We start from the raw sequence: 13,193 nt of genomic DNA on the forward strand, positions 1-13,193 counted from the left end.
ACTAGCTAGCTAGAGCCCCACCAAACGACCCATGAAATCATGAATACGATCTCTTCTCTTCATTCTATCTCTTTGGGTATTTTTCACGTGCCTATCAATCGTTGAAATTCGGTATCAAGTACTACTAGAATAAAATACAAAATACTAGTTTGAACCCAGCGAGGAATTTGACCCTTAATTACCAAATTAAATACCCTAACAAATTAATTATTGAGTAGCAGCTGGAATTAATAATACTCAGTATATAATTAAGTTTTATCATCGTCATCATCTAGCTAGGTCTTATGTCTCTCTCTCCCTCTCTCTCACATAGTCACATGCAAGTTTGAATCCATGGAGTTAGAAATAAACAACCACTTCCAGGCTAGCTGCACATCTACTAATTTTTTTCCTAATCTAATAAAACACATGTTAAGAGTTTGGATTTAATTAAGAAAAAAAAAACAATAATTGTTCGATAGCGACTAATTAAAAAACGAGCTAGGAAGGTGTGTATACTACTCTGCCTTTTCTCTTTTAGTCAAATACCCTTGCTGCTCAAGCAACTCATTTTTCTTCTCCTATATTTGGGAATACAACTCACTATATATACTCATCAAATTAATAGAATACTCAGATGAAGGAATTTCATGGTGGTAAATACAGAAGAAGGCTTATCACTAGCTAGTACTAATCATTTTTAGAGGTACCCCTTTTTTTTTAAATTACCTTGGCGGGGTTTTGGCTTTGATTTTGTCTAATTTCTTTTTCCTCTGTTTGTTTCCTTTTTAATCCTCTGTTCTTGAATTGTTAGTATTGTTCTTGAAATATAGTTGGTGGTTGAGGCACTCCTCATTTTCTTTTCCCTTTTTAGATCCATAATCCATTTATTTCACAGATACCAGCTTAACTCGGAATTTTATACTTACAAGAGAATAGGAAGAGGAGGAGGAGATAAAGAGGGTTCTCGTAGTGGATAGATGGCCGAGGCGAATGGATTAAATGACAACCTAGAAGATCCCGAGGCAACTGCAAGTGTTCACCCTCCTGTGCTAGAGACCGATAAAATGTCAGCGACAACGAACAAGGTTGAAAAAGAAGAAGAAACCCTTAAAAGGGTTTCATTTTACAAGCTATTCTCCTTCGCAGATTCCACAGATGTCGTGTTGATGGTAGTTGGCACGCTTGGTGCTGTTGCTAATGGCTTGGCCATGCCCATTATGACCCTTCTCTTGGGAGATTTAATTAACGCTTTCGGACAAACTGCAGGCACCGATAATGTGGTTCACCAAGTTTCCAAGGTATATAATTCTGCATCACAGTACAATTTCTAATGCATTTAGATTTGTTTCACCTTCTAGTGTTACCTTAGCATGGAACATATATACAATTTTAATCATAACTTCTTATGTTTCAGGTAGCTCTGAGATTTGTTTACTTGGCCATCGGGGCTGGGACGGCGTCGTTCTTCCGTAAGTGCATACACACTTTGTAATTGTAGTTTCTATATACTAGCATTTAGATTATACAATGTGAAAAAAAAAACTGATTGTTTCTATATTTTGCAGAGGTGGCTTGCTGGATGGTCACAGGGGAGAGACAGTCTGGGCGTATAAGGAGTTTGTACTTGCAAACTATACTGAGGCAAGATGTTGCTTTCTTTGATATGGAAACAAACACAGGTGAAGTTGTTGGAAGGATGTCAGGTGACACTGTTCTCATTCAAGATGCTACTGGGGAGAAGGTGAAAATTTTGAAACCTAAACATAATTGCATTTAAGGTTGCAACCTCATACATATATATATATATATATATATATATATATTACAATTTCCTTTTCTTCTGTTTTATAGGTTGGCAAGTTTATACAACTACTATCAACATTCATAGGGGGTTTTGTTATAGCTCTCATAAAGGGGTGGCTTCTCACCCTTGTGATGCTTACCTCCATTCCACCTCTTGTGTTGGCTGGGGCAGCCATGTCTATTGTGATAGGAAAGATGGCATCTCGAGGACAAGCTGCTTATTCACAAGCAGGAAACGTTGTAGAACAGACGATTGGCTCAATCAAAACAGTAAGTACCTTTTTCCCACAATGGCGCATACTCAACATTTGGCCTTCATATTACTTAATGGAGTTTTTCTACCATTTGTTTGTGGATAAGTTGACAAACCAGTTTCGATATAGGTGGCATCATTTACAGGGGAGAAACAAGCTATCGCCAATTACAACAAATCTATAACAAAGGCTTATAAATCTGGTGTTCATGAGGGCTTGGCTGCTGGGTTGGGCCTTGGCGCACTTATGTTCGTCATATTCTGTAGTTACGCTTTGGCTATATGGTACGGTGGAAAGCTAATACTTGACAAAGGTTACACAGGGGGAGATGTCATTAATGTTATAATTGCTGTTTTAACTGGTTCTATGTAAGTCGTGATTTGCTTATTCCGATTCAGTGTACATATAATATTATTATACGTATGTTTTCTTACGTTATCTATATATGTGGAGACTGTTTTAATGTTTTGGGGGCATATTTGATGTCTCAGGTCTCTAGGTCAGGCGTCTCCATGCCTCGGGTCATTTGCTGCTGGACAAGCAGCGGCATTTAAGATGTTTGAGACAATTAATAGAAAGCCAGAAATAGATGCTTATGACCCCAATGGTCGTGTTTTGAGTGATATTCGTGGAGATATCGAGTTAAGGGAAGTTCATTTCCGTTATCCTGCAAGACCAGATGAGCAAATATTCAGTGGGTTTTCTCTGTCCATACCTAGTGGCACAACTGCAGCTTTGGTTGGACAAAGTGGAAGTGGGAAGTCGACTGTTATTAGTCTCATTGAGCGGTTCTACGATCCACAAGCCGGTGAAGTTTTGATTGATGGCGTAAACCTCAAAGAGATTCAGCTAAAATGGATAAGAGAGAAAATTGGTCTTGTAAGCCAGGAGCCGGTTCTGTTTGCTGCTAGCATAAAAGAGAATATAGCCTATGGGAAGGATGGTGCAACTCTTGCAGAAATCAGAAATGCAGCTGAGCTAGCAAATGCTGCTAAATTCATAGATAAACTACCACAGGTCCTATTTCTTATGAACCTTTTTCTATTACTCCAACTTAAGCGAAAAAACGAAGAGTCTAGTAGGATCTAATATCAACTAAAACATGAATGCGTTATTGGCTACCTTCTAATGTTTTATAATTACAGGGTCTAGATACATTGGTTGGTGAACATGGAACTCAGATGTCAGGTGGACAGAAACAGAGAATTGCTATTGCTAGAGCAATTCTGAAAGACCCGAGAATTCTGCTTCTTGATGAAGCTACAAGTGCACTTGATGCTGAGTCTGAGAGAATAGTACAAGAGGCATTAGATAGAATCATGATCAACCGAACTACTGTTATTGTTGCCCACCGTTTAAGCACAGTGAGGAACGCTGATATGATAGCTGTCATTCACCGTGGCAAGATTGTAGAAAAAGGTACCTGGATTATGCCGTCTTTTTTCTATCACTCTCTCTAACAGTTTTGTGCTTCTAAAGCGAGTGTGGTCATTCATTTGTGCCCCTAACTTTCTGCTTTTGTGAATTGCTCAGGTTCACACACAGAGCTCCTTAAGGATTCAGACGGACCATACTGCCAGCTTATACGCCTACAAGAAATAAACAGAGTGCCAGAACACCAAGTGATAAATGATAAAGGGAAATCAAACAGTATGGTAGAGTTTGCTAGACAATCAAGCCAACCCCTATCTCTCCCACGGTCAATAAGTCGTGGATCATCTAGGAACAGCAGTCATCACTCATTGTCAGTCTCATTTGGTCTACCTACAGGACTTAACATTCAAGAAAATGTACAGATAGAAGACCCGGCTTCCCTTCCTCCTCCCGAACAAGCACAAGAGGTTCCTCTGCGTCGCCTCGCAGCCCTCAACAAACCAGAGATCCCAGTTCTACTACTTGGTGTCATATCTGCTGTGGTCAATGGAGTCATATTCCCACTGTTTGGTTTACTCTTCTCTGCTATGATCAAAACGTTCTATGAGCCACCTAGTGAACTTAAGAAAAATTCGAGGTTTTGGGCTTTGATATATATTCTCTTCGGGGTTATATCATTTGTTGCATCCCCGGCAAGAACATATTTCTTTGGTGTTGCTGGGTCTAGATTGATCAAAAGAATCCGATCTATGTGCTTTGAGAAAGTGGTTTACATGGAGGCTGGTTGGTTTGACGAGCCAGAGCATTCAAGCGGTGCAATAGGGGCAAGACTCTCAGCAGATGCAGCAGCTGTCCGTGGCTTGGTTGGGGATGCACTTGCTCTGCTTGTTCAGAACTTGGCAACAGCAATATCTGGTCTACTTATTGCTTTTACAGCAAGCTGGGAGCTGGCTCTTATAATTCTTGTTTTGCTACCACTCGTAGGAGTTAATGGATGGGTTCAGATGAAGTTCATGAAAGGTTTCAGCGGTGATGCCAAGGTTTGTTCAAAACTCAAGTTAGTAGTTACTGCTTATAATTTGGTTGTGATCAGAATTAGATTCTAAATATGTAATCGTTTGATCCGTTTTATGAGCTAACGGTAGAGTTGGATATGGAAATGATTGCAGATGATGTACGAGGAAGCAAGTCAAGTTGCTAACGATGCCGTTGGAAGTATAAGAACAGTTGCTTCTTTTTGTGCAGAGGAAAAGGTAATGAAATTGTACAAAAAGAAATGCGAAGGCCCAGTCTCAAAAGGGATAAGACTGGGAGTGGTTAGTGGGATTGGTTTCGGTCTTTCCTTCTTCTTGTTGTTTTGCGTGTACGCTACCAGTTTCTATGCTGGTGCTCGATTTGTGGCATCTGGAAAAATAACATTCACAGACGTCTTTCGGGTAAGTAAATGTTGTATAAGTTATTTGAGAAGAATGTTTTTGTGATAATTTATCAATAATATTTGCTTTCTTATTCACAGGTTTTCTTTGCTCTGACTATGACTGCAATTGGAATATCTCAATCAAGCTCCTTTGCACCAGATTCGAGTAAAGCCAAGTCTTCTGCTGCCTCTATATTTGCACTTCTTGACAGAAAGTCACTGATAGATGCAAGCGACGACTCTGGGACGACATTAGAAAATGTGAAGGGGGAAATTGAGTTTCGACATGTCAGTTTTAAGTACCCAACGAGACCTGACATCCAGATCTTCCGAGATCTATGTTTGACAATACGAGCTGGCAAGGTATCTCTTGATAAATATGTCTATAAAAAAAAACTCTAACAGGTGATCAGCATAACTCAGTCAACAGTAGTATATAACAGTTCGATTTTTTTTTATGATTCAGACAGTAGCACTGGTAGGAGAAAGTGGGAGTGGAAAATCAACAGCAATCTCATTGTTACAAAGATTTTACGACCCTGATTCAGGTCAGGTTACATTAGATGGGGTTGAGATTCAAAAATTCCAGTTGAGGTGGCTGAGGCAGCAGATGGGTCTGGTGAGTCAAGAACCTGCGCTCTTCAATGACACTATCCGTGCCAACATTGCTTATGGAAAAGAAGGAAATGCATCCGAGACCGAGATTTTAGCTGCAGCAGAATTAGCAAATGCCCACAAGTTCATTAGTGCTCTTCAGCAGGTTGGACACTTCACTATCATAATTTTATTCTTCCAAATAGCAAATTATTATCTAAAAATGACTGAGAAGCATTAAAAATAATGACAAAGCTATTATATTCTAATGGAGAAGTGTGAAAATGCAGGGGTATGACACAGTAGTAGGAGAGAGAGGAATACAACTATCAGGTGGGCAGAAACAAAGGGTGGCGATTGCACGAGCAATGGTGAAAGCGCCAAAGATTTTACTGTTAGATGAGGCAACAAGCGCACTTGATGCTGAATCTGAAAGAGTTGTACAGGATGCTTTGGACCGTGTCATAGTGAACAGGACGACAGTGGTGGTAGCACACAGATTGTCGACAATAAAGAATGCAGATGTGATCGCAGTGGTTAAGAACGGAGTGATAGCAGAGAAAGGAAAACACGAAGAACTAATAAACATCAAGGGTGGCGTTTATGCATCTTTAGTAGCTCTTCACATGAGCTCTTCAACTTAATTATACATCTTCCATAGCGAAGGTATCTTATAATATCTCCCTTTCGTTTTATTGGCTGGCTACCACGACGACAACCAACATATGTTGCGTCTTCTTGGTTCCGGTCACATCACATGTCAGGGCCCTCTGATTCTTTTCGATTTTTTAAAGGTGTTTTGCCATATTTCGGCTGTTTGTTATGTGTTGTATTTGGAGTTTGTACCTCAGGGTCTGCCCCCCCTCGGCATTCTTTTATATATTATATTTAATGAGAAACAAGAAATGATGAATCAAAAGTCTAAATTATATCTTCGGAGCAGTTAACTTCGTTACTGAATTGTCAATCACTAACTACAAATCTCTATCTTACCAGAGAAAGAAAGAAGAGAAAAAAAGACAACTTATTGAATGTATTCATTTGTTTGTAAGTTGTCGAGTCACTAGCTACGACATAAAGAGATAAAATCACTAAAATTTGCATACCATCTGCATGAAAATGTCAACGATCCTCAGAGCCTAAGAAATTTCTATTGTCCGTAAGAATTTCCTCTAGAAGCTTATTGATTCCAGTTCCCTTGGCCTAGAAAGAAAGAAGAAGTTGATTAAGAAATTAAGATAAACACTAGTGGGAGGGGGGGTAAGTATATGTTGTTGTAAGAGAGATGTACCACCACCTTAACGCCGATGGCAATGGCAGTTTTCATCTTGACAAGTTCACCTAATCTTAAGGATCCGCCTTTCTTATCTCTGACGAAAATGAGTGGGACATTTCTAGAAGATGCTAGGGCTGGAATGTGCTTAGTTAGGGACTTTGGGTTGCAATCTGAAGCTAAGATTACAGCCTACACCAACACCCATATCAAATTAAGAAAGTTAATCAAAAGGGATTACAGGTGGGTGCTTAAACATTGTATTATAAGAAGAGAAAATTTGTGAAAATGATGAAGCCAGACAAACTAGTAATAACCTGAAGTTGAACTAAAGAGACATTATGATCGGCCGGAGGTGGTGCTGCTGCCATTCTCTCCAACGTGCGAGTTACATCGTTTACTCCAATCGAAAATTGTTGCTAACAAAAAAACACTCGAATCAAATTTACTACTACAAAAAAAAAGACATTTTTTTTGTTGAAAAGCTGAAAATGTTATACTACTAGTAAGTAGGATGTAGTAGTACCTTAATCCAAAGTTTTTCAGGCAAAAGTCCCTGTGAAAGCTTGGCTGACTCTATCTCCCTTTTCAAGAACATATATAATATTTAAAGAATTTATGTGACTGAGTGAGAGAAGAGAGAAAGGAAGTAGTATAAAAATGGATACCTGTTGAGTAATTTAAGGAGATGAATAAGACGTTCACCGTCGTAATAAGAATTTGACCTTTCGAAAGAAAGAAAAAGTAAATAATATGTTAGTAAAACAAAGGAAGGAGGTTTCGAAGAAGAAGAAGAAGAGAAGGGCTGAAATCAATTACTTACTGATTAATGGAGGATATGGAGGAGTTGACCTCTTGTTCCTGAATACAACTACTTCCGACTGGGGGCTTCTTGTTCTTTTTCCTCATTGCAAGAAAAAGCCTTTACTCCTCCTATAACCAACCAGATATGGAGTTTGAAATTGCAACACAACAGAAGAAAACGGGGGTTCGCTACCAAACCCTAAAATAATCCCACCTTGTCTACCCAAATCTCTCTCTCTATGTCTCTGTGGGAGCAGGAAGAAGCAGTTGAGACTTTTCTCAACCAACAACACTAAACTGAAGCGGTTTTAGTCAGCCGAAGCCGAAGTTTTAACATCCCACAGTCTTCCTTGCCGGGCGGGCCCGTGTATTTAGAGGTAGGGTTTGGGGATGAGAGAGCGAAAGAGATAGATGGGCTTTAGGCCTCTTTCATTATTGTCGGGTATTGTGCTTATCACATCTTTTTGATGTATCAATGACTTCTAACGACTAACACAGATCGCAGTCGATTTTTCAAAAAAAAAAACTCAAAACTTGTACGACTCGTCCCCTCTTGAGTAGAAAAATTAAAATACTCCCTCAAGTTTGATTGGCTACTTGTCTAGCATAATACGTTAGGATGATAGGTTTATTTGGATGCTCTCAATGTGAGTCTCCTCCTCTTTCCCCTACAAGTTATAATTGAACAGGATGGGTGACAATGACATTGACGGATGCTGTTAAAATACTCCTCCTGCCTTTTCATAGACATGGAGAGATATATAGATAGTCCTCCTGCCTTGTCATAGACTTCGAGAGATGTATAGATAGTTTCCCCTGCTCATCAAACTATTTGTGCGCTCGCATCTCCTCTTGGCTCCTACTGCTCATCAAACTATTTGTGGGCTCGCATCTCCTCCTCGCATCTCCTCCTCGCATCACCATAACATTCACTTCTATTATGCTTTTTATTTTGTTTCCCCCTTCCTCTTTCTCATGAAGAAGCACAAGACATGTCAATAATCATTCCGTGATGGGTTATAAAAATATTCAAGTTCGGAACCAAATTTAATGGCATTGTAAAAGACCGAGAAATCTGATCCTCCTAAACTGGAAGTCCGGGTCAACAGTTTAGGCAAACAAGGTACCCTAATATGGACCTGGGGGTCCAGGTCAGGCCACCCCAGTTACCCCAACCACCCCACGGCTTATGGAAGTAGACAATCCAATTTGGTAGAATCATAAGCTCTTGGGTCTTTTGATTAAGGATTTCAATAATCGTAATAATAGCTAATACTATTAAGGTACTATTAATAAATGATGGTCATAGGGAAAAGGGAATCATATCTGCCAATGAAGAAAACCAAACAGTTCCATTTGGGAGATGTCTCCCTAGCTAGTCATGTCATTATTCAGAAAAACTCTCAGTTGCCCAACCACATGAGAGAGATACAGTTAAAAATGTTGTTGCATAACAAAACCAAACTATTTACAAGCAGCATTCATCACTGTAGTAGTCGTCATCATCATCGTCGTCGTCGTCGTCGTCATCATCATCATCATCTTCTTAGTCTAGTAACCTCCCTGGATGAAGGCATTCAAGCGATCCAGTTCCTCGCGGTGCTCACTCACAACTGCTCGGACCACGTCTCCAATTGACACCATCCCCACCATCTCTTTCTCGTTAATGACTGGAATGTGCCTGATTCGGTTATCTTCCAAAACCCACAACACCAACATCAGTCTAACATATTAGGCCATTTGGCTGAAGAAAACAAATAGGCATACAGTTTACCTGTCATCAGTTGCATGGCCCGCAGCACTTTCGTGTCCGGGGTCACTGTTATAAGCTTGTTCTGTGGACAACAACAGCTCATAATCGACAACATAAATTTAAGAAGAAAAAAAAAAAGACCCAGGAGTAAGGCGAGCCAATAGAAAATACAATCCAACAATTCCCAAGGTAAATCCTGAATGACTTTGCCACAATCAAGTATTTACTCGGGAATTTAATGAGCTTTTTTTTTTTGCTTTGACTTGCATCTATCTATCTATCTACTCAAGCACAAGTAACTAAAGCAGCAGGCTTAGGTTTTCCTGCTAAGAATTAAATAATCAAACCATGAGGGTAAAGTACATCGGAGTACATACCTCCTCAGTCATAATGTCCCCAACTTTCGTCGACTTGGATGATCTTCCCTGCACAATTATCTTCCTGAGGTAGTCTGGAAGCCAAAACATAAGAATAGAAATGAGTAACTAGGGTAACATCTAGCAACTCAATCATCTTCGAATCTATTGAATGTGCTCAAAGAGAATCATTATATGTAAAAATGGACAATAGATTCCTTATGGCACTGTTAGGAAACACAAGTATGAGTATGGAATCAGCCTTAACCGGTTTTCCTTTTGCGTGGACAAACTATCTCATTATCTTTTGGAAATCGGCATACTGCAGGTCGTTTCCCCCATTTGTATAATTAACAGTAGGTGTAAATAAAGTCTTAGGTCAGTCAAAGAAAGAGAAGATGTATCGTCAACCAACCAAGGGTGAGAAAAGAATGGATGTTGCCGGCGCATGTGCAACCAATATCATCCTAATCCTCTTGAGTGAAAAAGGTAAAGTGTTGTTTTTTTTTTTAATGTCCACAAGCATCATTAGTTGCATCTATCTAGCTAACTAGCTAAGTATGAGGGGTGGAAGTGTAGTGGATCAGGTTTGACTCTCTCAACCAGCAAATTTCACAAATGGAAATTCCTCACTAGGAACTACAAATGCTGAAAAAATAAATAACATCCTCACAAGCTATTAATACATTTGAAGACAATTTCAAGCCACAAGAATCATAGTACTCCTAGTGGTTGAGCTTTGTGATGAAAGTCAAAACTAGTATATTTAATGGTCATTTAGAACAATGTTATCAAATACTCTATCCCCCATTGCATACCGACTACATCGTACCCAATTCCTCATGCCCTTTTTGGGTGGGTTCGCGTTCCGATACTCCAATTTGGTGTATCGTCGTACCGGAGTTCTCTATCTTAATCAACCAGATTTCTTTGTAAAATCTATAAGTTCGACTAGAAGATTTTCTTATTTAGCTATAGTTAAGTACTAGGTAACATTGATTTAGAATTACCTCTTTCAGTGATAATTCCAGCAAGGGACTTCTGCTCTCCTGGCTTAACAACAACCAAGGCTCCAACATTGTGCTGTGTCATCTGATCATCAGAGCAATTAAGTAGTGATCACAGTCAGTCAGCATCTTCGGCCTCCAACCAAATAATGAAATGTTGGATAGACAAAGTAGTAATAATATATAGTACTAATGAATGAGAGTGAGACCACCGGCATAGACATAGGCATACATACCGACTTGACAGCATCATAAACGGAGTCATCGGTAGTGCACCAGAGCCAAGAACCATCAGCATTTTTACCTTTACCTTTAAGAACATCCAAAATGGTTGTGCTTTCAAAACCATGTTCTTCTAAGCGAGTAGATGAAAACATAGCAGCGGCAGCAGGTCGAGCGTGAGTAGTACTAGGACCGACGAGACGAACGTGTTGCAGAATAACATTCTTAAAAATGTTACCATGTGATCGGATTGCTTGAATTGCTCCTTGCATATCTTTTACTTGTCTAAAGTTCAAAACCCAAATGAGGAACAATGAGATCGAAGCCCTTTTTTAAGTTTATCATCATAAATAAAATATTGTAGGAAATAAAAAACATAATTATTCATAAATCAGACATTTTATACAACAAAATCAAAACGGAGTATCTAGTCCTATTCCTTGCAAAATTAATATAAGTATAAAAGCAGATCGGATCTGGTGGCCGCCGAGCAAATATATCATTAAAACAAATACAGATCGGAGAAGATGCATGTATAAATTAAATAGAGATAATTATACTAAGATGATGAGATGAAGATGTCTTGCCTTTTGCCTTTGGCCTTTGGTGATGGGTAAGATCGATCGGTGTCTGTGATGAATAATATGAAATGACCTAATCCCTTTCTCCCTCCGAGTAATCTCCCACTCTATCTCTCTCTCTCTCTCTATCCTATTTTGGACTAGTTGTGTAAATATTTTTTTATAAAGAAGAGATAGATTAGATGAGCAGTAATCGAGAAGGAGTCTTCTTCCATCAGCAACCCAACCAGTAAAGCACCACCTCGTCCTCGTGATTTGAATTGAGTCACGCGGCACAATCCAGGCGCTCCTGACATCATCATCATTACCCTTTTTTTCAATCCACTACGATAGGTTAGTTGGAACTGGACAAAGGAATCTTGTCCACCCTTCGCTCTAGACTTGTCGATCTTATCCATATACCACTTTCATCTCCCTCCCACATACAAATATTTTAGACTCTTTGATCTGGTCTAGCCGTCTAGGGTCCACCGTAGTCGGTCATGTTCAGTTCGTCCCCCTCTAGGGTATTTTTTTTTTGATGAGAACCTTCTCTAGGGTACATGGACGAATCTTTCTAATTTTTCTTGACCAGCGCTTAAGCAAAATAGTTTTTGGGGTGCGAAGACTTGGTAAAAAATTGGTCAATTTTGTTTGACAATTTTATTTTGAAGAAAGCAAAATAGCTTCTCCACCTCAGCTCTCTCTCTCTCTCCACTTCACTTCTCTCTCTCCACCTCATCTTCTCTCTCCCCACCACTCTCTTTCTTCTCCGACAAGTCGCCGGCTGGAAAATTTTCCGGTCGGTGACCCGTCGGAGAAGACAGAGAGGTGAGGTGGAGAGAGAGTGAGGTGAGGTGGAGTGTTTTTTTTTATTTCCCCGAAAAATTTCTAAAATACTACATATGCCTTTTAAAATTTCACACCCCGGAAAATATTTAGCTTTCCCCAAAGCGCTTACCTTTTTGTTTTGTTGAAAGCACGCCCGAGAGAGTCGGTTGCTTGGATTTTTCTTTGAGTTCCCGATTAATTATAGAATTTGAGTTATACTGTAGTTACGAATGATATGCTTTCGTATCAAATAAAAAATTATGTTTTTAATTGACAAAAGACAAACCTGATGATAGGCCCTAACATCCTAGGAGCCAACATCTTATCTTTATATTTTATTTTTTAATTTGTTGTCTTTTAACATTATTTTCAACCATAACGCTACTATTTTTGTCTATCACCATCACAAATTTTATATCTCGATTTTCTCTTTCTCTTCTCTCTTTCATATTTGTTATCTTCTGTTCTTCATTTTTTAAAAAATTTGTTTTAACGAAGGGTAAAAATTAGAATTTTATTTGTTGACTCTCATTCATCTGAAAAGGGGAGCCGATCTCCTTTGCGCACGAAAATAAAACCCATTTGTCTCGAAAGAAAAGTGATTCCATTGATAGTCGCATGTAATTGTAATTGGTAGTTGTAGTTGCGATGATGTAGAGGTGGTGATTAGAAAAAATAAGCATTTTTTTTTGTTGGAATGATTAAATATAAGCACTTTTTTTGTTGCAACAATTACAATAAGCCCTTGATTGATCCAAAGTTTCTGTAGGCAACTAAAACAATATTTACTAGGGAAATCACCTTTACATTTAAAATAAAATGAAAATTGACACATATAGTCATGATCTCAACGAGATTACGAAATCATGTCGTTGTTGGAAGTGTCGTGATCCAAAGTATCTATAGTAAGAGAACGTTTTAAATTTTGTACAAGAAAAACTGAAATAAAGTTTTTTTTTTTTT

The 13,193-nt window shown here is 38.9% G+C and overlaps 3 protein-coding genes across 7 annotated transcripts; 1 reads left to right on the forward strand and 2 right to left on the reverse strand.

Moving 5' to 3' along the window:
- The first annotated feature begins 273 nt into the window (after window positions 1–273).
- Window positions 274–6,353, forward strand: LOC147551507 (ABC transporter B family member 11-like). Of its 2 annotated transcripts, none has more exons than XM_086672284.1 (13): window positions 274–685; window positions 878–1,280; window positions 1,397–1,451; window positions 1,548–1,723; window positions 1,834–2,055; window positions 2,169–2,407; window positions 2,531–3,056; window positions 3,185–3,458; window positions 3,573–4,453; window positions 4,583–4,849; window positions 4,930–5,193; window positions 5,297–5,590; window positions 5,715–6,353. In XM_086672284.1, the coding sequence occupies exons 2-13, from the start codon at window positions 960–962 to the stop codon at window positions 6,066–6,068; spliced, it is 3,873 nt and encodes a 1,290-aa protein (XP_086528410.1). In that variant the 5' UTR covers window positions 274–685; window positions 878–959; the 3' UTR covers window positions 6,069–6,353. The 2 variants fall into 2 exon arrangements, with proteins under 2 accessions (XP_086528410.1, XP_086528411.1); XM_086672285.1 differs by having other exon boundaries at window positions 491–685; window positions 925–1,280.
- LOC147551508 (Ribosomal protein L7Ae/L30e/S12e/Gadd45 family protein) lies at window positions 6,331–9,195 on the reverse strand. Of its 3 annotated transcripts, XM_086672291.1 has the most exons (7): window positions 8,115–9,195; window positions 7,521–7,630; window positions 7,366–7,422; window positions 7,224–7,281; window positions 7,015–7,116; window positions 6,722–6,889; window positions 6,331–6,627 (listed from the first exon to the last, which is right to left on the reverse strand). In XM_086672291.1, exons 2-7 carry the CDS (start codon window positions 7,604–7,606, stop codon window positions 6,547–6,549), a joined length of 552 nt encoding a protein of 183 aa, XP_086528417.1. In that variant the 5' UTR covers window positions 7,607–7,630; window positions 8,115–9,195; the 3' UTR covers window positions 6,331–6,546. The 3 variants fall into 3 exon arrangements, with proteins under 3 accessions (XP_086528417.1, XP_086528415.1, XP_086528414.1); XM_086672289.1 differs by lacking the exon at window positions 8,115–9,195 and having other exon boundaries at window positions 7,521–7,935; XM_086672288.1 differs by lacking the exon at window positions 8,115–9,195 and having other exon boundaries at window positions 6,719–6,889; window positions 7,521–7,841.
- Window positions 8,835–11,878, reverse strand: CBSX3 (Cystathionine beta-synthase (CBS) family protein). Of its 2 annotated transcripts, none has more exons than XM_086672286.1 (6): window positions 11,434–11,878; window positions 10,854–11,124; window positions 10,621–10,702; window positions 9,632–9,705; window positions 9,276–9,336; window positions 8,835–9,195 (listed from the first exon to the last, which is right to left on the reverse strand). In XM_086672286.1, the coding sequence occupies exons 2-6, from the start codon at window positions 11,109–11,111 to the stop codon at window positions 9,053–9,055; spliced, it is 618 nt and encodes a 205-aa protein (XP_086528412.1). In that variant the 5' UTR covers window positions 11,112–11,124; window positions 11,434–11,878; the 3' UTR covers window positions 8,835–9,052. The 2 variants fall into 2 exon arrangements, with proteins under 2 accessions (XP_086528412.1, XP_086528413.1); XM_086672287.1 differs by having other exon boundaries at window positions 11,427–11,651.
- Between the last annotated feature and the right edge of the window lie 1,315 nt (window positions 11,879–13,193).

The sequence above is a fragment of the Eschscholzia californica genome, unplaced genomic scaffold, assembly GCF_041429995.1.
Source record: "Eschscholzia californica isolate CP2 unplaced genomic scaffold, dmEscCali1.0.p SCAF_3, whole genome shotgun sequence".
NCBI classification, from domain to species: Eukaryota; Viridiplantae; Streptophyta; class Magnoliopsida; order Ranunculales; family Papaveraceae; genus Eschscholzia; species Eschscholzia californica.